At 37.3% G+C, this 27,920-nt stretch overlaps 1 protein-coding gene across 1 annotated transcript in view; it reads left to right on the top strand.

Annotated features, from left to right (window-relative positions):
* The window catches only part of Dph6 (diphthamine biosynthesis 6), an 86,956-nt gene extending 60,352 nt beyond the window's left edge, over positions 1-26,604 (top strand). Inside the window, exons 6-9 of the mRNA XM_048331814.1 lie at positions 11,060-11,121; positions 13,947-14,041; positions 22,413-22,500; positions 23,543-26,604. Coding sequence (XP_048187771.1) covers positions 11,060-11,121; positions 13,947-14,041; positions 22,413-22,500; positions 23,543-23,596 — 299 coding nt within the window. The 3' untranslated portion in view covers positions 23,597-26,604. The remainder of the gene's footprint in view (positions 1-11,059; positions 11,122-13,946; positions 14,042-22,412; positions 22,501-23,542) is intronic.
* Positions 26,605-27,920: the final 1,316 nt, after the last annotated feature.

The raw sequence follows: 27,920 nt of genomic DNA on the forward strand, positions 1-27,920 counted from the left end.
GTTTTGATTTTGTCCTTCTGGCTCATTAAGATTACATATTCATATAACATTCATGATGAAATAGCATTACTAAAGTATTATTGGTACATTTCGTTAATTACAGAAATCCTTTTAAATTGAATTCTGTTGAATTAGTTGATGTGATTCATTTACTTGCACCTTCTCAGATACACATCTCTTGTGTGAAGACATCAGGCTCTGTGTATATAAAGATGTGTCTGTAAAGAACATAAAACAGATGACTTGACTAACCCACTTAAACCAATGGACCTACTATGACGTTAATAAACCAATATCAACATGTGAGAAAGCCTGATTGGCATGTGACATTATTTCTTTCTCCAACCGTTTTTACTCTTCTAAGTGATTATTTCAGTGAATAATTAAATTTGATGCTGATTAAATTTGTTGATGATACAAAAGTTACTGGACTCACTAATACTTTTAATAATACAGTCCTATCTTTCCAGGTAACACACAATGCGTGTGTATAGGCACACTATATATGTGGCATATAATATATATTATTTATCACATGGTAATATGTGATATATATCACCTTGAACAAATATATGTAATACAGGGTAATATAAATACATATTTATAATACAAAATATGCTACAGTCATGTGGCATATAGTATGAATATGTGCATGTGTATATCTGTTAATGTGAACATGTGTAGATTGTATATAATATACACACAATAAGCATATTATACGTGTGTATATATATTATAGGTACTAGTACTTGGTGTGTGTGTGTGTGCGTGCATGTGTGTGTGTGCACATGTATATGTATGCATGCCCATGTGCGCCAATCCTGGGGCTTAAACTCAGAGCCTGGGTACTGTCACTGAGTTTTTTTGTTTACAGGCTTGCATGCTATCGCTTCAACTATAGCTTCACTACCAGCTTTTTTATGGTTAATTCGAGATAAGAGTCTCAGGGATTTTCCTGCCCGTCTGGCTTTGAACCTCAGTCTTCATATCTCAGCCTTCTGAGTAGAGAGGAATAGGAGTGAGCTCCCAACACCTGGCATAGCACTTGATTTTTAAGGAAATGTCATGCTCAATTTGTGTAAGTGGTGCTTTCTGCCAAAGAAGCTACGTAGATCTAAAAGGCTGCATAGCAAGTTATTATGGAATATTGTGTTTTAATATGAGCCTTTTCATTACGAAGATTACAGCTATAGTAATTTAAGAAAAAGGGCATTATAAAAACAATTGTGGAAGGCATTTGTAGGGGGAAAAAAAACCTCAGAAAGTAAAAATGACAATGTATTAGCAACACATATCTCCAGAAAGTGTTAATATAGAAAAGCTAAAATTTCAATAATTTTCTATGTTTTGTCATATTTCCTACTATGAACAGACATTGCTTTTTCACAAAGGGAAGACAGTAACACAAAAATGGAGCACAGACACAAGTACAGTTCAGGGAGAGGAGAGTGGCCACCAGTACGAAAGGACAGCAGGGGCACTGTGTGAGGCTGTTTGAGGAGCTCCTTAGCCTCCCACAGAGGCAGGCAGAAGGCTGGTAGGCTAAGGAGAAAAGGAGTCCATACAGCAGTCTCCAGTGTTTAAAGCAGCTCTCTGCTGCTCTCTGTGACTTCAGAGGACAAATCTGAGGGTAAGAAGTTGTACGGTGACTTCTGTGGTTTTGTCTAGGAACTTTCTAATGCTTGGAGCTCTGCTGTAATCGTTACAGCAGAGAGCCCCCAGGCCCTTATGTGGGCTGCTGCGGCAAAGCCCTTGCATTCTCCCTGTAGATGAGATAGAAAAAGTTATCAGAGGTTGTGGAATAGGGCTAACTGTGTAGGGAAAACCTCCATCCTTTTCTAATTGTCTCTGGCTCCACTCTTCAGTGAAGACTTGATTCTTTTGGATAATTTCAGAAGACACTGACTATGAAGGTAGTGTCACAGAAACATTTTTAAAAGTAGTTTCATCAAGGGAAAGCATATATTACTCAATAAACATATTGTTCAAAAGTGACCACATTCAAAGAAACAGCCCTCATTTGAATCCATAAAAATCAGCTGTATTAAATTGTTACTATAATTTTTATTACTATCTGATGCACACTGATAAGAGACTTACGGTCCAGTTGCAGCCCTTAGGTTCTGTTTCATGAGTAAAATTTTGTTAGATGCTTACTTTGCTCGCCTGCTGATCTGTTCTATTCCTTCTTTGCTATTGCTATGCCTCTTGTCTATAGTAAAATACATTTTTACTTAATGTGAAGGCAATCTTCTCATCTATTCTTCTATACTTCTAACATACATATACATCTATGTGTGTGATATATATGTATATATGTAAATATATATCACATACATATCACCCATTGGTTTAACATTAAGAAGCCCCAAAGTCCAGTGTTAAGGAAGAAAAGAAAAATTGTCCCTGAAACTTTGTTTTCATTATCTAGCAAGTTTTACAGTTAATGACAGAAGTTTCTCTTGTGGCCTCTCCTCTGAAGATTGTGCTTATTTATTTTCCCCAGCAGTCTCATGTGACCTTGTTAAAAGCTTCATGCAATTCCCAGATAAATTACATTTACTGGTTTACTTCTGTCTAGTATTTTATTGACATTTCCAGATAAGTTTAATAGGATGGAGAGAAACAGTGTTCTCTTTATGGACTCAGTGGGCGACTTGACCTAGCAGGTCAGCCTCATTCCAAGGCTGAAGGAAGGTATTTTTAATTAGACTCTGTCAGTTTCTCCATTATAAACAAGAGATCCTCCAGTCTGTAATTCTACAAGTCTTAATGTTATTTATTGTTTTCTTTCCTAAAGAAGAGGTCCATATTAGCAAAAACATGCTCTAGCAATGGTTGGTAATTTTCTGACACATTACATATCATCATCTGTAGCTCAACCATTTCACACTTTATTTCCTTCAGGAACTCTCAGTTGAATACCATCTGGCCATGGTGATTTATTGCTGTAGAATCTCTCAAGTTGCTCTATTATTTCCTCGTGGGAGATTGCTCTCTGTTCCTGCCCCACTGGTTTTTCTCAGAAAGTGCCCTTGGAATAGTCCTTTCCCCACTCTCCTGCTCAGTAAAGGTCAACGCAGAACAAAACTGAGCTCAACTAACTCCCTTGCTGCTTCTCCTCTTCCATGTTGCTGTCAGAGGGCCAGATTCTCACCTTGCTTCTTCAGCCCTTGCTTTTTTTGTCTTTTTTTATTTCTCAGATACACAGTCGTTTTCCTGACATACATTTAGGCAACTAAATTGTGTAAATGTCATAAGATTGTAGATACTGTCAACATTTTCATAAATGTCTATATGGAATTGTTTCCAGATATTTTGAGTGTATCAATGGATTTTTTTGTCTGTCAGGTAATGTTACAATACATATGTGTGTGTATATGTATATATAAAACCTTATAGCTCGTGTCCATATCTCTGCGCCAAGCAGCCTAGATTGTTCTTACACTCCACTTCCCTCTTAAGTGTCTGCTCACCAGATTCTTCTACAGATGCTTAATGGATACTGTAAAGTCTCACCTTAGGTTAACATTCGAGATACCCTTGCTAATTAGAACATGTGCTTTAATTGTGCAGCATTTCTAGTTGTTTAGTTCCACTCCTACCCATTCTCACCTGTGGTCATTTCTATACATTTCCTTAATCTTATTCCTCTCTCATAACTGCCCGGATAAGCCAAGATAAAGCATTGCTAATTATTGCTTCCACACATTGAGCTCTTCTGTCACTCATTTGGATAATAATGGACATAATTAAAACCATTCATTTTAATAGCCCTCCTAGAAAAGAATGCTGAACAGTAAAGGTTAAAGGCAGACTGTTATTCTTTCATATTCTGTAGTTAACAATTTTTATACCTGAACTTGGTTCAAATGATTATTTTGTTAAAAAAAGAAAACTTAATATGCTTTCAAGTATAGTTAATTGTGATTTAAATGTATTCTATCTTCCTTCAGAGCAATTTAGCACAGAATTTTTAAACTTATAACTCAAGAATTAAAGCACCAAAAGTTGAGAGTTTTAAAATTTAAGAAACAAGGGCTGGGAATATGGCCTAGTAGTACAGTGCTTGCCTCGTATACATGAAGCCCTGGGTTCGATTCCTCAGCACTACATGTATATGGAAAAAGCCAGAAGGGGCACTGTGGCTCAAGTGGTGGAGTGCTAGCCTTGAGCAAAAAAAACGAGAAGCCAGGGACAGTGCTCAGGCCCTGATTTCAAGCCCCAGGACTGGCAAAAACAAAAACAAACTTAAGAAACAAAATCAAGGATTAAATTAAATATCAAATTCTTATATGTTTGATAAAACCATTCCTTCAATTTTAAATACAAATACTAGCAGTCACAGAGCCACCCTGGACCAAACAGAGTCTCCAGTTCTCAGTGTGGAACGAGTATGAAAAGAGGGCAGGAAGGGAGAAAAATGTCTTCTGTTGCTCTCAAATCTTTTTTCCTCCTTCCACATCGATGTTTGTTCTATTACATCCTCTTTCACCAAGACTATTAACGCTCTCACTTATTTGCCTTGTGACAGTCTTGTTTCCTCATGAATAAGTAGACTGCAGCTAGAATGATCTTCTTAAAAGTCAAAGCAGATTGTGCCATTGCTGTGCTTAGACTTTCCCAGTTATCTCTGGAGCAATCCTTTCAATTACAGACTTCTTAAAATGAAATACAGACATTGTCGATCTTTGGTCATCTTTAGCTTCAGCTTCTCCCTTTCAAACATTCTCTACTCATAATGAGCTACTTTTTATTTCTAGTGGTTGATATGTTTAAACCTAGTAAGAAAGATTATGCGGACATTTTTAAAGAAATATTTAAAATCCCCTCTGAACAAAGTTCTGTATTCTACACATGCTTTTTATTGTTTAGTTGGTTTTTATGTTCTAAAAGCTATATAGCATTTTTAATTGTAGTAGAGGGCACTGAACTGTCATTTGTAAAGTATTGGTTGTCATTAACTTCATAATTATACTGAAGGTGACAGTGTTTATTCATTTCATGTATGCCATAGAGCTTGAAATTAAGTGCATAAGTATGGATCTACTTTATATCGCCTCTGCTGAGGCAAAAGGCCAGTTCATAGATTTCAGAAGGAAAGTCATATGTTGAGATGAGTCTTGACACATCCTCTATAAATAGTAAACATTTGATGGTCTAATAGAAACTATTGAAAGTGAAATTAAGTCCCTTCCCAGATAGTCACTTTGAAATATGTGTGTGTCTTTGTTTTGGAGATTATATAATTACATTTTCCTATCCTTTTTAATATAAATTTTTCTCTCCTTATTCTAACATTCTAAATTATATGATAATGGTGTCTAAAAAGAAACAAATTTGTTTTTTAAAAAAATTAAAGTTTTGCCAGTGCTGGTGATCCACACCTTTAATCCTAGCTTCTCAGAAAGCTGAGATCTGAGGATAATAGTTCAAGGCCAGCCCAAGCAGATAAATCTGAGAGAGTCTTATCAACAAGCCAGAAGTAGAGCTGAGGCTCAAGTGGTAGAGTGCCAACCTTGAGTGAAGAAGCCACGTGAGTGCAAGGCCCAGTATAATACAAGAACTATAAATAATTGTAAAATTCTGTCTACTTGCTGTGGTGAGCTTAGTGGAGACATTATTGCAAAGCCACGAAGGATGCTTTGTTCTTGTCTGCAGTGGCGTTGTCAAGAATTAGAAGCAGACTAGCAGTTACTTCCCAGAGCCACTGTGGATCCTCTGATACCACCTAACTGTACAGTAAAATGTAGGCGAGGGAAGTGGAGATGAGAGCACGAGTCCTTTTACTCGAGTCCATTACACATAGCATTGCCAACCATTTTGTGATGTTTCTCTCATCATATATTGGGCTGTCATGAAGAAATAAAACTTTACTTGATTTCATGACAGTGGATAATAAATTGACAATATAATTCAGTTGAGAAGTTGAAAATGCATTGAAAATAATGGGGCATAACATTGCAGGGTTAACATTTATTCATAGATGATGCAATTAAATAAAACAGGCATTAACTTCAAGGTCAGTCAGTAAAGTAATAAAATTGAATATTTTAATTGAATTGTAATTGCTTCCCATTGATACATGCAAGTAAAGTAAAATAGATGTCAGCTCTGCAAATTATGGCTCTTCCTCCTAATTAATTTCTTAATTCTGCATGGAGTTATCCAGTGCCTAGGTCTTGTTGTGGGTTTATTCATCCACCCAGCTTCCATCAAGAAATGTCTGTAAGATATGATTAAATGACTAGATGTCAAATTTTACAGTAAATCTTTTCCTGTACTTGGAGAAAATCTTATTAGTAACCTAAATTATATATTTGAGTGAAAATATACTCTAAAGATAACCACATCTGGTACCTTGAAAATATAGGAAGGGATAGGGGAAACACTAGCACTCCTCAGCACAGGTTGAAACTTCCTAAGATCCAGAATCACAACAAATCAAAGAAAGGCTGGATAAATGGGTTTGCATTAAAATGAAGATTTTCTGCATGGTAAAGAACACAACTGACAAGAAAAATAGAAACCCCACAACAGGACAAGATCTTTACCAGCTATGCATCCAACAAGGGCCTCTTACCTAAAATATACTTAGAACTCAGAAAATTAAACCCCCCAAAAACAGTTACTCAAAGAAACAACAGGGCTGGGAATATGGCCTAGTGGCAAGAGTGCTTGCCTCCTACACATGAAGCTCTCGGTTCGATTCCCCAGCACCACATATATGGAAAACGGCCAGAAGGGGCGCTGTGGCTCAGGTGGCAGAGTGCTAGCCTTGAGCGGGAAGAAGCCAGGGATGGTGCTCAGGCCCTGAGTCCAAGGCCCAGGACTGGCCAAAAAAAAAAAAAAAAATCAAAGAAACAACAACCCAATTAATAAATAAGCTAAAGACATAAAGAGAGACTACTTAGAAGAAGTAAGAATAGCCAACAAACACATGAGGAGAGTTGTTTGACATGTCTGGCCATAAAAGAAATGCAAATCAAATCTACATTGAGATTTCACCTCACCCCAGTTAGAATGGCAATTATCAAGAAAACTAACAATAACAGATGCTAGTGGGGATGTGGCCAAAAGAGAAAGCTACTACACTGTTGGTGGGAATATAAACTCATTCTACCACACTGGAAAGCATTATGGAGGTTCCTCAAAAGACTATACATACAGTTTCCCTATAACCCAGCAATCCCACCCCTGGGCATTTATCCAGTTGACCACAAATCTAGTCACACTAAAGCCACCAGCACAACCATGTTCATTACAGCACTGTTTACCATCACTAAGATATGGAATCAACCTAGATGCCCCTCAGTGGACAAATGGACCAAGAAACTGTCACACACACACACACGGAATTCTGTGCTTCCATCAGAAAGAATGGCATCACCATATTCATAAGGAAATGCAAAGACTTGGAAAAATTATAGTAAGCAAAGTAAGCCAGACTTAGAGGAACATAGGTTGCATGGTTCCCCTATTTTGTAATAATTAGAATGTGCCTATAAACCTATAATTACATCCAATGGCTAGTAAAAGTCAAAAAGTTACACCTGGACATGATAAATCAAACAGGACTCTAAACATTCTCTCATTGAGACCAAAGGAAGATATTCTTAGGAGAGACTCATAAGGGCTCAATAGCTATCTATGTGCGTATGATCATATAAAATGGTGCTTTTCAAAATGAACTCCAAGAAGTGGAAACAAGAGGTTTTATTATTTTTGTGGGTATTTTTCTTCTTTTTTCTTTTTTTTTTTTCACTTTCATTACCATATTTGATTTCTGTACCTTTTGTCTTGTATGTAAGTTTATCTGGTTTGGGGAGGGCACAAGGAAGCACAGAAACTGTGAAACAAAGGGTGAACTAATTCAGCAGTGGTAATCACTAGACACTGTTGAAAATAAACTATACAAGTTGGGGAAAGGGGGTCAGGAGGGAAAATACTGGGAGAAGATGAGAGAAGGGATGACACTGTTCAAAAGAAATGTACACATACCTGACACATGTAACTATAACCCCTATGTACATCACCTTTACTTAAATAAAGTAGTATAGCATTTACATGTAAAAAATAAAGATAACCACATCTGGGATCCTATGCAGCATTTTCTTCATTATTAATATTAGTTCTTATTGATAATATTGATAACAATATTACTGAATGTGATTGTCTCAATGTTTTTAAGTTTTGTAGGTGATACAGACACAATTGTCAACTGTAGACACACAGTTGATAGATCAAGGAGGCAAATAGAATGGATTGATTAAGATTTGGTGGCTCACTGTGTACATTCATTATCTAGGCTTTGCTAGATAATAGACACCTAAAAGGAAGCATCAAAAACAGGAAACATCGCCTAAGAACTAGAATAAGTTGAAGCTTTTAGATTAAGTTAAATTGCATTTGAAAATGTCATGAGCTGCTGTCTGTGCCTTTTTCATGACTGCAGAGGGCTTTTAGTGTAAGGTAGTTTTACATAAAGTGGTTAATAGAACATTATAACGATTAGGAGAAAGATTTCAAATTATAATGACTTTATATCAGGTCAATATTGTAGGTTTTATTTACAGAGTAGAATATATCTTCAGACTGCACTTAGCTATTTCTTAAAACTTGAGAACAGAAGAAATATATGAATGAATTAAAAGTTACTGAGGTATAATTGTATATTCATATACTTTAAAATAATTTTGTAGAATAATTCCATGGAATCATTAAAGCACAAATGTTTGTATGTCTTTAACACTCTTTAGTTATGCTTAGAAATGTAAAATGATTCTTATTAAGCAAATTAAACTGAGCAGTGGTTTGTTTGTCACACATTTTAGCTCAAACAATGACTTGATTAAAGATGTTTTTCTGAGTCATTTTAAGACAAAAATTAAAAGTAATTCATGGTAAATACATTTTATTGATGGTACTCTTAGCCTGACATACCTTCAGATATGAAGGATCTTGAAAAGAGTTTTCTGTATCTATCACTCAATTAAAAATTTGTGAAACCAAAGTACCTAAAATAAAATACTAAAATGTTAGACATACATTATTATAAGCTAAGTATTTCCACATTAAAGGAATTTCCATGTCCTTGATTTAAAATTTAGTGATTCTCTTGTCCCAATTAGGGAAATAACAGCAAATATTACAGAGACTATAGATATAACAGTAAAATGTTTCTAGGTGAGGAAATAAGAAGAGATTGTGGAACTGTAAGAAAATATTTCGTCTTTTCTTGTATTTATAAAAGTAATTTTTATTTGAAAATGAATTTTCAAATTTAAAATTGAATGAAAAATTAAAAACTGGATTAAAATTTATTTTAAAATCATTTCCTCAATTATTGGCTATAATTTAGGGATCTGAGAGCAAGGAATATGGGAGATCATGTCCTGCAGAGAGAGACACTGAAAGTATCCTATGAGGAGTAACGTGTGTGTGTGCGTGTGCATGTGTGTACTGGCATGTGTGTGTTTGTGTGCATGCACACCCAGTACTAGGGCTTCAACGTGGCCTGGCCACTGTCCCTGAGCTTTTTTGCATGGCTAGCCCTCTATCCCTTGGGCCATAACTCCACTTCTGGCTTTTTGTTGGTTAATTGGAGTTAGAAGTCTCATGGACTTTCCTGCCAGGGGTGGCTTTGAAACATGATCCTTAGATTTCAGCCTCCTGAGAAACTAGGATTGTAGGCATGAGCCACTGCTTTAGAATCATTTTTTTTAACATTTGATTAGAAGTATTCATTCAGGATGAAACATTGTGATGTGAAAAATAACCAACTAGAAATTTTGGAAATGAGACATAGTAAGTAAAACAAAGCAAAACATTCAGGTAGAGTAAATTCTGGATGAACCAAGCCAAAGGGAGAATGCAAGAAGCAGATAAAGGAGAAAATAAGTATTTCACCCAAAGGCAAGATAGATAGAATAAACAAATTGAGAGAATGATTTAAAATTGTAAGAGTAGATTGAAGAATTGCAGTACTGGTATAACAGGCAATGATATCTTGATTCTAAAAAGCACATGAGTTTTGATATTGAAAGGGCTTTTTAGGTCCTATGAAGTACACACTGAAATAAACACACCTAGGGATACTGTACAAAAGTTGTGAAACTTCATAGCCATATTGAGAATTGTGCAATTTAGCATAAAGAAAATGAAGATTCTTTATCTGTAAGCATTGTTAGATGGACAGCATAGTTCTCATTAGGAACAACAAATGCCAAAACCAGGATTATAGCTAAACTTTTAACATTAGTGGGAGTAACTTATTTAAGTGAAGCTGAGCCAATATATGTATTTAAATAGCTAGAAGGAAATCCTTTCTTAGCTGACTGTGGCAGGGGTGTCTGATTAACCTTGGTGTATGGAAAGACTTTGAATAGTCCACACTGAGCTCAGATGTGTATGTCAACCCTGCTGTTATGGTACTTGAAATCTTTATTGGAGCTCATGAACAGGTTATTGGCACAACAATGATTTTTCAGACCTGTTATTGTCGTTACAGTCCTAATAAAACACATTGTTGTACAAGTGGTTATTGAAATGAAATGTCATTTCCTGTGATAATGCTATTATTTGTGTCCATATGCTACTCTACTATTAAGTGAATTGATTACACAGACATAACAATTTACCATTCTTCTATTTTCTCATTCTTTACCTGAGAAGTTTGAAGTTTAAATAAATAGGAATAAACTAGAACTAAATTTACACACTGTTGTCTATGAGTAAAGTTAGCTGCAGTAATTAAAATACCAGGGATTTAAGTTTCCTGTCTTTAAAATTGCAGAGTTTTCCATGCCTGTTACAATTCCTCAAAGAAGAAGAGTGGATTGAATGATACATGTGGTTGTTGGTGCTGTACGGTTGTCACAGGAGCAAGAAAACCACTTACTCAAGGGGAAATACTAGCAAAAGACATTTTACTTTAGAATCAGTGCAACTGCAAATACATACACTGGTTTTCAAGGTGGAAAAAAGGCAAGGGAGGGGGAATACATCTTTAAAGTTCCAGTCTGACAGTTACCTACAAAAATTTAACCTTTCTTGGCAGGTTTAGATCCAGATAAGCATCTTGGTAAAACCCTGAATGAAATGGAGCCTTATCTCTTAGAGGTAAGAATTTATACGAGTTTCCAAAATATTAGGCATCTAAGGGAGGAGAAAAATAGTCATATGGTGTAATTATGATAAAAATTATTCTCATTGTAGAAAAATCCAAATACATTCAGTATATGTTTTATGGAAAATTGAACATCTAATGTTTATGAAAATGAAATATATTCTAATCTGTTGACTGAAATACATGCATAAGATACACCTAAAAGGAAATTGGCCTGTCAAAAAGTTTGCTTTTATTAAAATGAGTATTGTATACCATAAAGTATCTCAGAGTCTCTGTGGTCCTATATTTTGCCATCAGAAACAGCAGTGGAAACTTCCTTGAAGATCTAATCTCATCTCTTTTACCAATTAAAAGTTGATTTGCTAAGAAGTGAAAAAATTATACCTGGTTTCAAATGACCCTGTTTATCTTTACCCTTGTCAAATCCTGAGTGTGCACTACATATAAAGAAATATTCTCTTATTTTCATTTACTCTTTTCTGTTAATTATATTGTATTTGATTCTTTGGGAAGACAAATGTTAAGTTTTGTTTGGCAAATGTTTCATTAACTAGAAGAAGGTAATTATACCATGTGAAGTTTTTATTTCACAATCAAGATGCAGAAAAATCACTCTGCTTCTATGAAAGACCTACACTCCTAACAAGTCATTATTTTCTGCCGTGTCCCTAACTTACTGATTCTGTGTCTAGCCCTTGTTAATGCCATTGGAATGATATAACTGCTATATACCAAATGCTGAAGAATTCCTGAAATATTAATTCCTTATTTCATTAAGCATTAGTAAGCGCTTAGTATGAGCCAGGTAGATTGCAAAGATTAAAGAGAAATGAAGTAATGTGTAATTGTGACAAATTATGTTTGGTTTCTAGATGATTTTATATCACATATTTAAATTGATCTGTAAGACATGATTGCTTTCAGTGTTCTCCTGGTAAGATTACTCTTAGCAGTTGGTTTTGTGACCACTATTGTATTTGTGTTCATGTCTGTTCACTACCCTCAGACTGACTGAACTTAGCTTTTAACAAAGCAGTTAAACAGAGGGGCTGGGGCATAGCTCAAGTGGTAGAGCATTTACCAGCATGCCTAAGACCCTGGGTTTAATCCTCAGTACTGCAAGAGAGTAAGACACTGTAGCAGAGGGTAGGGAATCTCAAGAAGAGAGGAAAACTTCTTGTAATTTACCTCCAAATTTTGAAGCTTCAAGTTCAGAATCCAAGTTCATATTTCAAGCATGTAGAGCTTCTTTGTAGAAAAAGCCAGTAAGTAGGTTGGCTAAAGGTAACAACAAATAAGTCTTGTGTTTCTTCTGGGCACCAGTAGCTCACACCTATAATCCTAGCTACTCAAGAGGCTAAGAAGCGCGGATTCTAAAAAGCTAAAAACACCCCACTTCTTTTTGCTTCTTGAATTTAGGTTTCTTTAGGCCCATTCTCCATTGTGCCTCTAAAATATTGTTTACAAACTACAAATGCCATCAAGCCAGTTTTCTGCTTGAAAACTCTCCATCCCTTCTCCCAGACGTGAGGACCATACACAGCCGTGTGGGAAGTCCACACAACCTGTCCTCCTCCCAGCTCCCCTGGTCAACTCGAGTGGCACCAGACGGGAGTTTCTTCTGCCCTTTGTGTGTTCCATAGGACTTACCACAGGGAGCGCTCCTCCCCCTCCTTGTCTCCCACAAACTCGTCTTTCAGCTCTTCCGCTTAAATTTTACTTGGAAAAGCTTTTTGAGTTCCTTCTAGATATTTCCTGATTTGCATGACCATAGCTTCTTAAGAATCTGTCAAAACAGCCACTGCCTCTTCCTGTAAATTACTCCTTTAACTTTTTTTCTCTGCCTTCCAAACAATAAACTGTTGGATGCAACTACATAGTAGTTAAAATTTAATGGATTCACAATAGTAGCCTAACTTTAAAAAAAAAAAAAATAAGCCAAGTAAGTTATGATTGTAAAATCTAAGACTTGGGAAAGAGTGGTAGAAATTGAACACCAGAAGAAACACTTCCTTTGGGCTACAGGCTATTGGGTGAGGATCAGTTACCGGCAGGTAAAGCTATGGCATTCAGAATGAAGTGGGCTCGCAGGGGCGCTGTAGGTGTCCTCTGTGCCGTCTCTGGTGACATCCTGTGAGAGTGCTGCCCAGCCCTGGGCTACCCGAGCATCAGTCCACAAGACACTCTCCTTGGCACTAGAATTGTCTCAGAAGCTTGTATTTAAGGCAAATCACAGACGTCTGTTTTCTTGCTTGTTCTTCAATTTCAGATTTCATTAGGCAACTTTACATTCTATTTCAACTTTTTTTCAGGCTTAGACCTTTTTAGGCCTTTGATCGCCTCGGAACGTCACAGATTTTAGTATCCTTCAAACTGTCTTAATAGCCTTAAGCATCATAACAATGTACGAGACTTCATTCTCTTCACAGACCCGAGAAAAGACCTTAGGGTTCTCCAAAAGAAGCACATTATTTTTCCTTCCACATAAAGGTCAAAGGGCAGGAGAGTATATAGATTGTCGATGTATATCCTCATATACTACATAAAAAGTTGCTTTCCTTTTGTATCTAAAGATAGTATCCTGAAAATGTATAGTAATAATTTTTGTCATTTTAGATAAAATTTAGTAGGTTCAGAACCTATTACACATTTTGAGGTGACTTTAAACCCATGTTTTAAGCAGAAAGATGAATACTTTTCTGTTGCATCTGATCTTTCGGAGTCCGTTGCCTATGGAGAATTTATAGGGCGCAGTAGGATAGTGGCATCCTGTGTACAGTTTTAAGCTTTCTCTTTGGTTGTTTCTCATCTGCAGCTTTCTAAGAAGTACGGAGTCCACGTGTGTGGAGAAGGTGGAGAATATGAGACGTTCACTTTGGATTGCCCTCTATTTAAGAAGAAAATAATTGTGTAAGAGATTGTTTCAGCATTTTTCTTAAATCTATGGAATAGAAACAACTTAATATTTAGCACTAGGTAACCTTTGTTGAGAGAAATAGAACAGGTCCTCCAAGTTCACAAACCCTTAGTTTGTTTAATACTGGTGAAGTCATCCGAACGCTTAAATCAATACCTGCCCGTAGAGGCCTTCGGAGAAGGCTGTAAACTTTGTAGACTTGCACTTTGGTTCACTCACTGATTATGGCCTGCAGTAAAACTGATACCTGCACACTGACACTTTTTAGCCTTTCATGAAGTGTGAATTGCCTGTGTTATTTATCTTTCATTATAGCTACATTTGATAAACTGCCACATCAGTAGCCTGTGGGTTCCATTAACTCTATCCTCTTTCTCCTTGCTCTTGGTTTTAATAAGGTAGACTGGTAATACTAGACATTCAGTTATTTGGGGTTATTTTTACATATAAATTTTGTTTTTCTTTTTGTTTGGTGCCCATCCTAGAACTTGAACTAAGGGTCTAGGTACTGTCCTTGAGCTTTTGTGCTCAGAGCTAGCTCTCTACCATTTTGAGGCACAGCCCCATTCTGTGTGTCATATATGGTTAAAATTTAGTAGACTGAAAAAGTGTTTAGCATATTGAATTATTATTCGCACTGTATTTCACTCATATACTAGTACATCATAATATGTGGTTTTCTTATGCTCCTAAGAGTCGTGAAAAATGTTATCAGAATTATGCTTGACTGAGTGTTGACTATTTCTAATAGGAACCCTTGAATTCTTCGTACATAAAGAGGGAGTGATCTAAGAAAATTGAGGCCATTCTAGGTGAATAGTCTAAAAAGACTTTATTTAGCAAAACATGGCAAGATATGTTCAGGACTGCAGTCACTATTTCTGTACTCTTCCTTTTTCATGGTCTCCTAACTCCTTCCCTGTTAATACCCCACATAAAAATAACTTGGTATATTTTTATCAAGCACCTATTTTTTCCAGATCATTCTACTGGGTACTATTAAAGGTAATAGTTTCTGCCTTTATAGGAGCAAGAAGAGAACTTACCTGTTTGCCATTATGTTACAGCATAGTAAAGATCCTGAGTTCACAGACAGGAGATATTCCTTCTGGCAATTGGTGATCACAAAATGATCATAAATAAAGTATACCTGAGGTGTGTCTTCTAGGAAACCATAGTTTGATTGTTCAAGAAATGCATTTGCATGTTAGGGGAAAATTATAGTATGGCCTGTAACTTGGATATATATGTTTATTAATATGTGACTAACAGTAATAGAAAAGCACAACACTAATAGGGAAAATTCAAGAATAACACTTTACCTGTTTACAGGAGAAATTGAACCCCTAAAGTACCAATAAGTATTGTATTCAGGAATTATAAAGCATGATACACTTCACCAAATCCCTGCTGTTGTAGCACTTAAACATGGAAAATGAGTCTTTTCTAGTCTCCTCATTTTGTAGGCATAAAAACGTAAGCCTGATGTGGAGCCAGTTGCATGAGGGAGTTAGTCATGCCACCCAAGATGTGAAGAAGGGTATGCCAGTCTAAAAACTACACATAGACCCAAACACATTCTTGGTGACTTTAACACACCACTTTGGCCTCTGGGCAGATCAACCCAGCAAACACTCAACAGAAAAACCTCAGAACTAAACAATTGCATAGGTCAACTAGACTTAACAGACATCTACAGAATATCTCACACATCAGCATCAGAATATATGTTCTTGGCAGCACATGGAATGTTCTCCAAAGCAGATTGCATTTTAGGTTACAAAGCAAATCTGTTCAAACTCAGAAGTACTGAAATTATACCCTGTAGTCTCTCACACCACAGTGGAATAAAATTAGAGCTCAACACCAAAAGCCACCATAGAAAATTCTGTGACTCATGGAAACTAAACAACACATTGTTGAATTACCAGTGGATCCTTGAAGAGATCAGAAAGGAAATTCAAGCGTTCATGATATTTAACAAAAATGAAGAAACAAAACACCACTCCTCTGGAACATAGCAAAGGCAGTACTCAAAGGAAAATTTGTAGCTCTGTGTGTCTACATCAACAAATTGGAGAAATCTCAAACCAACAATTTAATGATGTACTTTAAGCTCCTTGCAAAGGAGCAACAAGCCAAACCCCAATCCAGTAGGCAAATGCAAATAATTAAAGCTAAATCAGAATTAAATGAATTAGAGTTTTTTTTTATTGTTTTTTTTTTTTTTGTCCAGTCCTGGGCCTTGGACTCAGGGCCTGAGCACTGTCCCTGGCTTCTTCCCGCTCAAGGCTAGCACTCTGCCACTTGAGCCACAGCGCCACTTCTGGCCATTTTCTGTGTATGTGGTGCTGGGGAATCGAACCTAGGGCCTCATGTATCCGAGGCAGGCACTCTTGCCACTAGGCTATATCCCCAGCCCCAAGAGTGTTTTTTTTGTTTTTTTTTTAAAGTAGTAAGGATCAATAAAATGTAGAGTGGTTCTTTGGAAAAATTAACAAAATTGACAAACCCTTAGCAAATCTGACCGAGAGAGAGCCAGAGACAGAGACAGAGAACATCCAAATATATAAAATCAGAGAGGAGAGAATGGGAACATCAAGACAGAAGATTCAGAACATTTGCTTTGCAAATCTTTTGCTAACAAATTTGAGAATCTAGAAGAAAGGGAAGAATTTCTAGCAAATATTCATATACTCAAACTAAACCAAGAAGGTTTAAACCAACTAAATAGAACCATTATCAAGTATTGAAATAGTAATAGCAATAAAGGACCTCCCATCCAAGAAAAGCCCAGGGCCAGAGGGATTGACAGCCAAATTCTCTATGGCCTTCAAAGGAGAACTCACTCCAGTACTCCTCAAACGATTCAATGAAATTGAAAACAGAAGATCACTGCCAAACTCATTCTCTGCGGCCAGCATAACCCTCATCCCAAAACTAAATACTCATCAAAGAGAACCATAGACCCATTTCTTTAATGAACATTGGTGCAAAACTTCTCGAAATTCTGGCCAACTGACTTCATCAACAACTAACCAAAACACTCATACGCTATGACCAAATGGGGATTCCTTCCAGGGATGCAAAATTGTTTCAGTATACACAAGTCAATTAATGTGATTCAACACATCAATAGGAGCAAGGACAAGAACCACGTGATCACCTCACCTCTGAACTATAGGTTCCACCATTATTAATGATCATATAAAATAGGTACAGGGTTTATCATTTAATTGTGCAATGCAGAAGACTATCTCTAACTAAAACAACTCATTTGTGTACACTTTTAGAAGGGACAAGTGGCCTTGCCCAGAGCATCACATTTATGGAGATGGACACTGGTTTTTACAGAGGAACTTTAAGGTTCACCAGAAAGCAAAGAAAACCTGCCACATGGTTTAGGCAGAAAGGAGTTTATTGGGGGGAAAGCGGCTGCTGGCCCACATGCACAAGATGGCGGTGTGGGGAGACAGAGGGGAAGGAAGAAGAGAAAAAGACAGGGCAAGAGAGAAAAGGAAAGAGAGGGGACTGTGTCAAGCTGAATTATATATGGAAAGGTGGGAGATACAGCCAGGTGGATTGGATGTGACCTCAGAGGAGGAGGAGGAGGTAACCGCCTCCAGGTGTGCGTTACCTAGGTAACTCAGGTACTGGGCGCAGACTTAAACAGGTTGGGGGCAGACTTAAACAGGTTGGGGGCATCTGCATGGAGCTCTCCCGGGAATGGACCTTACATTCCAGCCTTTTAATAATTATGAAAAAAGGAGACAGCTCTCTCTGGCTACTTCCTGCTCGCAAGGGGTGTCAACATTAGGGTTAAAAGGCGGACATGTGGCCCCCCTGGGAGAAGACAGGCAGCAGCTGTCCCTTGGTGGTAGATGCCAGTCCTTGAATGAAGCCTGGAAGAAGTCTCATGAGGCAGGGGCTGTAACTTATTAAGAACTGACCACAAATACTTGTGAGAGTTATTTCTAAAACCACCCACTTTTTCCTTCGGCTTGTGGAGTAGATCAAACCCAGAATGGCTAGCCTTTGAGAGGGAACCTAGAGGGGGGTCCCTGGAACCCAGCCTGTGTCACACTTGCAAGGGCACAGGCAAAAAGTGGAGCCATTGAGACTGATTTTCTAGCCTAGGAGGTGTTTTGACATTATGGAGCAGTCTGGTGAGGCCATAGGAGTCCAGTAAGGCAGACAAACAGAGGGCCTGTAGACAGGAATCACTCACCAGGAGATGGCGTGATGGACATGTAGGCAGCAATGGTAAAAATGAGAAGTCCGAGGTACGGTTCCTCAGGCTCTCAGCATTTTGGTCAAGGAGGAGTGGTCAAGGAAGTGGATTAGCCCTCAGAAGAGCAGAGGGAAGAGGGGATCCAGTGGCTCCTGACTCTGTCCCCTCCAGAGTTATAGCACCAGAGGGAAGGTTCACCAGAAAGGAAACCCACCACTTAGTTCAGGCAGAAAGGAGTTTATTGGGGGGAAAGCAAACTGCCAGCCCACACAAGATGGAGGCATGGGGAGACAGGGGCAGGAAGAAGGGAAAAGGAGAGAAAAGGAAAGAGAGCAGGGACCGTGTTGAGCCGGATCATATAGGAAAAGGTGGGGGATGTGGCCAGGTGGATTGGATCTGATCTCAGAGGAAGAGGAGGCAACTGCCTCCAGGTGTGCCAGTTACCCAGGTAACTCAGGTACTGGGCGCAGACTTAAACAGGTTGGGGGGCATCTGCATGGAGCCCTCCACAGGGGTGGACCTTACAGGAACTATTTTTTAAAAGTTAAAGAATAAAGAGAAATGACTGTATTAAGTACGAGCCATTCTGTCTAAGTAAACCAAGACATGCTCCAGTCTATAACCTTCTTGATCACTGTCACCCTTTTCATCATTCAAAACATACTTTTACATGACAGATTATTTGTTTAAAATTAGGAATTAATAAATACAAATAGAATTTTTTGCATAATGAGAGGTCAGAGTAATTCTAACTTATTATGAAATACATTTTGCCTGAATTAGATTCCAGTTATCATTTTTGAAATCTTGTAAGAAAAACTGGTCTAGCAATCTTTGTCTGGAGGCAATTTTAAAAATTTCTACCTGTAACATTTTATGGTTCATTTTTCATCTCAATTAATATATAAAACCATTTACCTTTAAAATATAATTTTTAGATCAGAAAATGAGTGTTTTATTCCTGACAAGCTCTGATAAAAAGAATTTCATCTTGGCTAGTAACTGTCCTTATAACAGGACAATTATACATTTCCAAATTAAAAGCCTACTTTCTTATCTGTGTATCAGAAATAAAACATAAAGGCTAAATCAAACTTATTAAAGTGAATTTTTTTCCTCTGCAATAGTATTGATGTCAGTAGTCAAGTCATAGTTCCCTTTGGCTAGTTAGCTCTAATGTTCTGCCCTCACAGAATTGCTGCATACAGAATAGGTGGATAGATGAACAAGAATGAAGAGAGGAAGAATGGAAGGACTACGTCTCATGGCTAAAACACTGTACATTTAACTTCTGCTTTTCTAACATACTTATCCTTCCTGCCACTCAAAATATGACTTGATTCAGAACACCAAATTATGGCATTTCACAACAAGGATGGAGTGGGATTTTACCTTTCCACATCCATTCTCCAACAACTAGGACTTTAGTAACTACTTTGTACTGAAAATTTTAGAATTATTAACCTTTATTTACACTTTGCTACAGATACTATATGGAGTAGTTAGTACATAGGTATACACAAATGTTTATGTATGCAGTATGCAGTATGTATGAGAAATTGAATTGAAAAGTTGGTGGGTATTTCCAATAATTTCATTAGTATGTAAATGTGAGGATGCTTAGCAACGCTTTAGTTGCCTATTTATCGAATGTTCAGTAAATAAGTGCATTGTACTCTGTACTAGAGTGCGGCAGGGTGGCAGAGGGGTGAGAAAAGCTGATCCCTGTCACATGGTGATAATGTTGTGAGTTGATAGTTATAACTGCAGAGCTGATGCACGTGAAGGAGATAACTAGCATTTGATGTGGGTGCCAGGGCAGACTTCCCAGGAATCACAATTGAAGTATTTGTGATGGTCATTGTGAGTCCATAGAGAACACTGTGTACATTTCAGTAAACACTGAGATAATGTGTTTAAGCAGGAGAGGTAAACAATGCCCCAGCCCCAAACTAGCATATCCGTCTTTTAGAGAAGAGGAAAAGACAAAAACTATGTCTACATCTCTGATAATACTGGTGTTCTGCTTTAGAGGTGAAATGCATGATCTCATACCTCAGGAGCCTGGCATCGGGCAAGGAAGGCTCAGAGCAGGCTCAGTTGCCATGCAAAGCTGTAAACAGACTGAGCCCAGCCTAACAATAAAAGGAGACACGGGCAAGCTCTTAGGATTGAGAAGCCTTGCTGGTAGGAGAAGCAGCAGTATTGCCTGAGTATTGTCTTCATAGGAAAAGGGAAGAGCAGCCCACTAACGCAAGCATTTTGGCTGTGGCACAAAATGAAGTTCAGGTAGATTCTGCTTTTAGGACTCAGATAAATCTGTGAATAAACAGAGATCAGACATCACAGAAAATTGGGCTTCCTGTGATAGTTTGTAAAAGAGAATACAGAGTGATTGGAGTACTATTCTGAATGAAACTAAAAATTTTGATTTAACATTTAGTGTTTCCCAGTTGGCTCTTGATTTATATAATGAATGAAGCTATATCCATCATTTAGAGACCATGGATTTAGTCAAATCTATAAAAACCATCTTCTCTGTCATCTTGATTCCAGATTCAGTAATTGTGTCAAGTAAAGTATTTGTTATCCTCCTCATTTTTTGCTGGGATGAGAGTTGAGGAGGGCCTGAAACCCTTTCTACTGAGATACAATATTGCTTCAGGTTAATTATGATTTTGGTGCACTCCATTATCCAGTGCATCCAAACCACACTGCTGAGATTCAGCATAACTGAGGCTCAGGCTCAGTTTCCATGCATCAGATCAGGAACAGAGAGGTTGAAATTTAAGAATGAGATTGAAAATTGGAATTGAGGTTTAAATCCAATCGCTCATTCATATGACCAAGGCAGAGAACTCAAAAATGGAGAAACAACAAATTTGGGGTAACAACGTATGGGACAGGCTAAGAGGCAGGCAGCAACAAGATGGAGGGCGGACTTCCTCCAGGCCTCCTCCTCCTCACCGGCGCCCAGAATCTTTGTGCTGACACAGCCCGTGAAAGGGGGTCATTGTATCTTTTCTTCAGGGACTGACCCCGTTGTATCTTTTCTTCAGGGACTGACCCCGCCGGTGACTCTAGTTCTCTCCTAAGTTGCTTTCCACTGAATGTCAAAGATGAACTTTTTAGTGTTATTTTTCCTAATCCTTAAAAATCCATTTGATTTGGTGGTTTGAGTAATCAAACATACTTTTGAAACTGGTTTTTCAAATAGAAAGTAAACATTTTGCCCATAAGAACTTAGTATATTGTAGTCAAGTATTTTAAGATTGCTTCTACTACCACTAGAGTACTTTTATATCATAAAAGTTGATTCAATTATAATTTTCATTAGTGGCAAAATCAATGTAAGGATTTTTCACACTGTTCTACAGTGGTCAAGTGCAACATTAATATAAGCAATTGAACTACTTCATGAGACAGTAAACAAATACAAGACATTTTTATTTTTAAATTTTCAGGTAACATGGGAAACATACTTTCTTAGTAGACAACAATAAAAATAGTTAGCTCTTCACACTTAACCTTAGTTGTTCACATGTGAGTTACAGGGTATCTCTAATAAAATGAGTTCATTTACATGGACCCATATGGTGCCAGCAAGTCTGTCATTCCATTTTACCTGCATGTGTTAGTTATTGCATTGCACAATCAGTTTTAATAGTAATAGCATTACAATGGCTAGAGTTCATTGGGAGCCTAAAACCATCCCCACTACTGGTTTTGTAAAGGACAGTGGAGATATTTTGTATGTGTGAAACATTGAATTAATTACCTCTTGAAAAATGAGAAAAAACAATGAAGATAAAGCACAAATGTTTAATGTTTAGCCTATCCCAAGTAAATTTGTGAAAAAGAAATTTAAAAGGAATTAAGTCTCAAAAATTGTTCGGAGAGCTCTGTGTGAACTTAAAAGTTTAATTACGTGCCCTTTCAAAGATTCCTTCCATATTTAGTATTCTCAGCACGACGTATTGAGTTAGCGTTTTGTCTGTAGTATTCTCACTAGATGCTGTATGCCAGTGGAAGTAAATACAACTCAAGGAGTGTGGGTCTCTTCTGTCGGTGACGGGAGTGACTTGCCCTAATGCCCATTGTGGCCAATGCGTTATACATTACCTGTGTTTCAGGGATTCCTCGGAGGTAGTCGTCCACTCAGCCGACGCCTTTGCACCTGTTGCCTATCTACGCTTTTTAGAAGCACACTTGGAGGACAAGGCAAGTAACCTCAGAATGCAGTTCCTTTCACACACATGAGGTGTGTGTACTGACAGGTAGGAAGCCAAGTTCATCCTCATTGATACTGTTTATTTCCTCCTCAGTAGCTAAACATTTTCCAAATTCTTCTGGTTTTGAGAGCTCTGTATGATACAAAGACACTACGATTCCAGAGAGCTGTCAGGTCCAATTAGAAGGGAAGAATTAATACCTTAATGGATGAGAAGACAATGGACAGTATATAAAATGCACAATGTGCACAACCATTAGGGGAAGGATTTAATGATGAGTTAAAAGGAGAAAAGGGGGGGAAGCTTCTATGAAAAGATGCAAGGGAAAAGATGGGGCAGTGTGAGGTACAAGAGAAAGGCTATAAGTAAGCCAAAAGAATAATGAAGAGATTTAAATACATTGATGATCTAGAGACAGCAAAATAACCATTTAAAGATATCTTAAGTGACAAGTGAAAGTCTGAATTAGATCCTCGGTTGTTTTGTATTTGTCCTAGAAATGATGGGTAAATGAGAGTAGTGACAGGGACAGCCCCTTCTGTCTCTGCTGCCCTTCCCCATGTCTGGAGGCACACTCTGAATTATGTTTATGTGACCATGAATCTGAAGAATGAAGAGGATTAATAAAGATTCTCCAAAGTAGGGAAAGAATCTTGGACGAGAGTTTTCATAGTACAGAGTAGTTACTCCAGAAAAATTATGATGACCAGGATAGAAAATAAGTCATTAAAATGGGCTAAAAGTTGACGATTGGTGGCCTTTGTTTCAAAAGAGCTGACTAAGCTCCAGAGAATGACGTGACGGTGTGCAGACGTCTTTGAGAGGCACTTCCTACTTTAACATCGTGAACACACATGGAAAATCAGAACGCTGAATTCCTTTGCGGCCACTCCTCACACTGCATGAGAAAACTCACCCGCCATTCCCCTCCCAGGCGGAGTGCGCCATCAACCTTCAGAATCCATTCGCCCCATGCACTAGCAGTGTGACACCTTTCACGTATGATGCATTTTCCTTTCTTTTTGTTTTAGGTGTCTCCTGTTCCTGACAACTACAAAACATCCAGTGATATACACAATTCATGAAAATGATACAGCATTTTTAAATTATGCCAGACTTTTCCCATTCCTTTTTTTAACCTAGAAAACTATACTTTTTAAAGAAGAACTTGATAGAGCCATTGATCAAATGTAATAACATCAGTAGCTTACTCACTCCTATTGAGCACTTCCTTTGGGTTTGCCCTTTCTCTGTATTTAACACGCCCCCTCTATGGCCACTTTCTGGTATGTGTCTCTTTCACTCCTATCCAGCCCTCATTTGTGTAGCATGTTTTTCAGAACTCTCTTTTTCTTCCTTCTCTCTTCCTTCCACCCATCTCTGGTGTTACATCCGAGTGAAGAGCAATTCAAGTATAGAAATATCTATTGAGTGTCAATTTTGTGTTTAACATGTGCATGGTTTGTGCGTTTCAGCATTCCTAGACAATCAGGAAGAATACCCTAACTTTTCCTGTTCGTGTGAGAAGTCCTTTTAAGTAACAGTTTAATAAATTTACTTACATTGACCTTAGACAGATTCCTTTTAAATAATGGACTTGTTTTTACCAATAGCTTTTGATTCCCAGCAGAATTGAGTAGAGAGTGGAGTGCTTTCTACTCAAGTATACGCCCTCCCTCTGCAGAAGCACAGCCTCTTTGCTACCATTGTCCTACCCCAGAGTGGTACATAGCTTACCACAGAGGAGCTTACGTTTATGCATCCTTGTCATCAAAAGTCTCTAGTCTACAGTACAGTTCGAAATTGGCATTTTGGATGTGAAAAGTGTCTAGTGATGCACATTCACAGTTGTAATGTCACACAAAACACTTCTACCTAAAACCCTCTGTGCTCTCCCTGTTCATTCCTCCCTCTGCATTCTCCCCTGGCAATCTTTGTTTGCTTTTCTAACTCTGTAGTTTTACCTTTTCTGGAATGTCAAGGAGTTGAAATCCTACACTATGTAGCCGTTTCAGATTGGCTTTGCTTCATCTATTGGTGTGCTGATGGTTCCTTGTGTCTCATTATGCTTGTGAGCCTGTTTCTTGTTGCTGCACAGGCATTCTATTGTCTGGGTATGTAAAAGTTGATTTCATCCACTCATCTCCTGATGGACATCTTGGTTGCGTCTACATTTTGACAACTATGAGTAAGCTGCTCTAGTGCTTGTCTTGGCATAGTCTAAGTTCTCAATTCACTTGTGTAGCTACAAAGGAACATGGTTACTAGATTGTAGAAGTGCGAGAGTAGAGTTCAGCTTTGGAAGAAGCTGCTGAGCTGTCTTCTGTCACAGCTCTACTATTTGGCTTCCCAGGAGTAATGAGTGAACGCTTTTCTCCCACACCTCCCCAGCTTGGGGTGTTGCCCATGTGCAATGGTATCCAGTGATTTATTTTGTTGAGCATCATTGCATATTTTATTTTCCACATGTGTTACTTCTTTGCTGAGAACTCTTTCTAGATCTTCAGCCAGTTTTTAAATTGTGTTTTTATTTTCTTAATATGCTTTTTAGAGTTCTTCATATAGTGTACATAATAGCTCTGTATCAGATGTCTTTTGCAGATATTTTCTCCCAATCTATCATTTGTCCTTTCATTCTCTCTGCTGGTGTTTATAACAAACCAGATATTTTTCATTTTCATGAGATCAACTTACCAGTTAATAGTTTCATGAGCCATGCCTTTTCTGTATCTAAAAAGCCTTTGCCAAATTGAAGGCCACCTAGATTTTCTCTTGTATTGTATCTGCGAGTTAAGTTTTGCATTTTACTTTTAATTATATGATCTGTTTTGAGATAATTTTTGTGAATAATATGAAATCTCTCTACATATAGATTCATTCAACAATCATTCTTACAGCATTTATTGTAAGGAGTTTCTTTGACTCTGCTACATTGTTCTCTTCTCTAGGGCATTTGTGTGGTCTAATTTTGGCTCTTTGTTCTCTTAATCTACTGGTCTGTTTTCTGCCAATACAACACTGCCCTACTATAACTGTACAGTAAGCCTGAAATTTACATCGTGTCAGAGTTTGTTGTTGTCCACCGGGCACCTTGCTGGGATTTTGATCAAGTTGGGGGTAACTGATATGTTGATAATATTGAGTCTCCCTGTCGAAGAACATAGTATACAGTTCCACTTATTAGTTCTTACATTTGGTGTCTATTTAATTTATTTAATTCTTAGGAATCTTATTTAGGTCATCAAAGTTTTGTTTAGGGGTGTTGTTATAACCTAACATGTAAAATATGGGCCCTGCCATTATGCACAAAGCTGAACTCATTTCATCCTCCAAATGTATTTTTCTCCACTTTGTTATTTAGTATAGCTGTTACTCCTTAGAAGCTCAGGCAAAAATTATATTGGCATCATCCATTAACCCACCTCTCATTTACTAGACATCCACTTAATTATATAATCCTTTATATTGTAGCTCTAATATTTCTTACACCAGTCTCTCCCATTAAAGTTGTATTTTGCCCAAAGTTCTTTGAGTTGTCTAATTTTACAATCTTAATATTCAATTCCACTGCCATATTGATTTTCCTTTCTTCTATTTGTTCCTGTACACAATTCCACAATACTGTCACATTATTTTCTAAATTGAGTAAATAATTAGCTATCAATTGGAGGCCATGTAATACATTGCTGTAATAAATAACTTTCTTCAGTCCTTTTTGTCAGGGTTGTCTTGGATGTATTCTTCGCTCTAAGAATGTAAACCATTGGATATCATGTCTTGTCTTCCTTCCCTTTGCGTGTTCTGTTTTCTCCAGTTTGCTTTCTTCCCTTTCCTTACCTGTGTACACCTACTCACGATGCAGGATTGAATTCAAATACTGTTATACCTCTAGTCATACAGTTAAACTACGCTAACAAGTTCTTTCTTCACTTTTTGTTACAAATAATTTTATTTGGCTTTATGTCATGGCTGATTAAGCTGGCCGTTTCTGCTGGGCACTACATTAGTGACTGCTCATTTCTTCAGGACAGCACGTAACGACTGGCTGTTCCTGCTGGGTGGCTCTTTTTTTTTGAGGACTGCTGTTTCCTTCTCGTCTACATAGCTCTCTGAACCAGCTCTAAATTACTTCCAAAGGTACTAGCTTTAAAAAAAAAAAGTTTAAAAAGGTACTAGTTAACAGTTCAAAAAATTAATTTGTTATTTTCATACTTCATTTTTCTCCCATACAGAGTCTTAGAGATTGAGTTTTTATTTTGTGTTGGATACATATTTTGTGACTCATTTAAGCAAACCAGGATGTAAAATAACAATGTTTAGAGAGATTTTTATTCAGTACTTTAAGATATCATTTGGGCTTTTACTTTACATATGAGAGCAACCATTAGCTTTTCTATTGAATAATTTATTTAGTTAAATTTTACCTTTAAATTAAGGTCTTAAATTATTTATGTATTAAGATGATGTCAACTGAACATGGAATCGCCACCCCTCAAAAAAAAAAAAAAAAACCCTAAATAATGGAAGGCTGAGGTTGAAAATGGGAAAATACATTAAAATTTCTGTGGGACTCTGAGTTTATTGCTTATGGCAAACTTGATGCTAAAATGTACCATACATCACTTCAGTGACAAGCCTGAGAAAATGAAAAATACAAAACTTTACATAAATCAACCACAAGATCATATTGAAATGTATAACCTTTAACAGAGAATCAAGTTTTTATTTGTAACTACTCAGAAACTCTTTTTTATATAGTTGTTTTAGATTTTAAAATAACCTTATGGGAAATAGTATTTCAAATTAATTGTTGGCAAAGCCAGTGTATTTATAAAGAAATAAAGGTCATAGAAATATAGTCTTTATTTTATTACCATCCCTTACTTTCACTTACTAAATTTTCCTTTTGGTGGAAATTATCTTCTGAGCACAACTATTCTGTAATCACTTAGCACCTAACTTTGTTTTTGTTCCAGTATTCTCTGCGGGCAGTTATATGTTTTATATAATTATGAAACCTCAAATTTCTAATACTTTAAAGTTTTAAGACATTATCAGTCTCAGCCCACTTTTTGCTCTTTCTTTACATTCTGCATCCTTAAGGTATATCACCAAATATGATGGGAAACACGTTAACATTAAACCCTCTCTGTGCTTTTTCTTTTCAATTTAACTTATATCTTTGAGTTTCTACTCTTTTAAAAAATATGAAACCTGCAATGAATTCTCTGTAAACATGAGCACTTTTTGAATAATTACAGTTTTCATGTTAAGCCCTGGCTCTCATGGTCCCGCTACTGTGATTACAGGGACAGCTGTCACTGAACTGACCCAGTTCAAGCTAGTGTCAGACTGTACCACATTGCTGTCACAGCGTGAGGAGTATCATTTAGGTTGTGGTCCTATTTT

The sequence above is a fragment of the Perognathus longimembris genome, chromosome 23 (assembly GCF_023159225.1).
Source record: "Perognathus longimembris pacificus isolate PPM17 chromosome 23, ASM2315922v1, whole genome shotgun sequence".
Classification (NCBI taxonomy): Eukaryota; Metazoa; Chordata; class Mammalia; order Rodentia; family Heteromyidae; genus Perognathus; species Perognathus longimembris.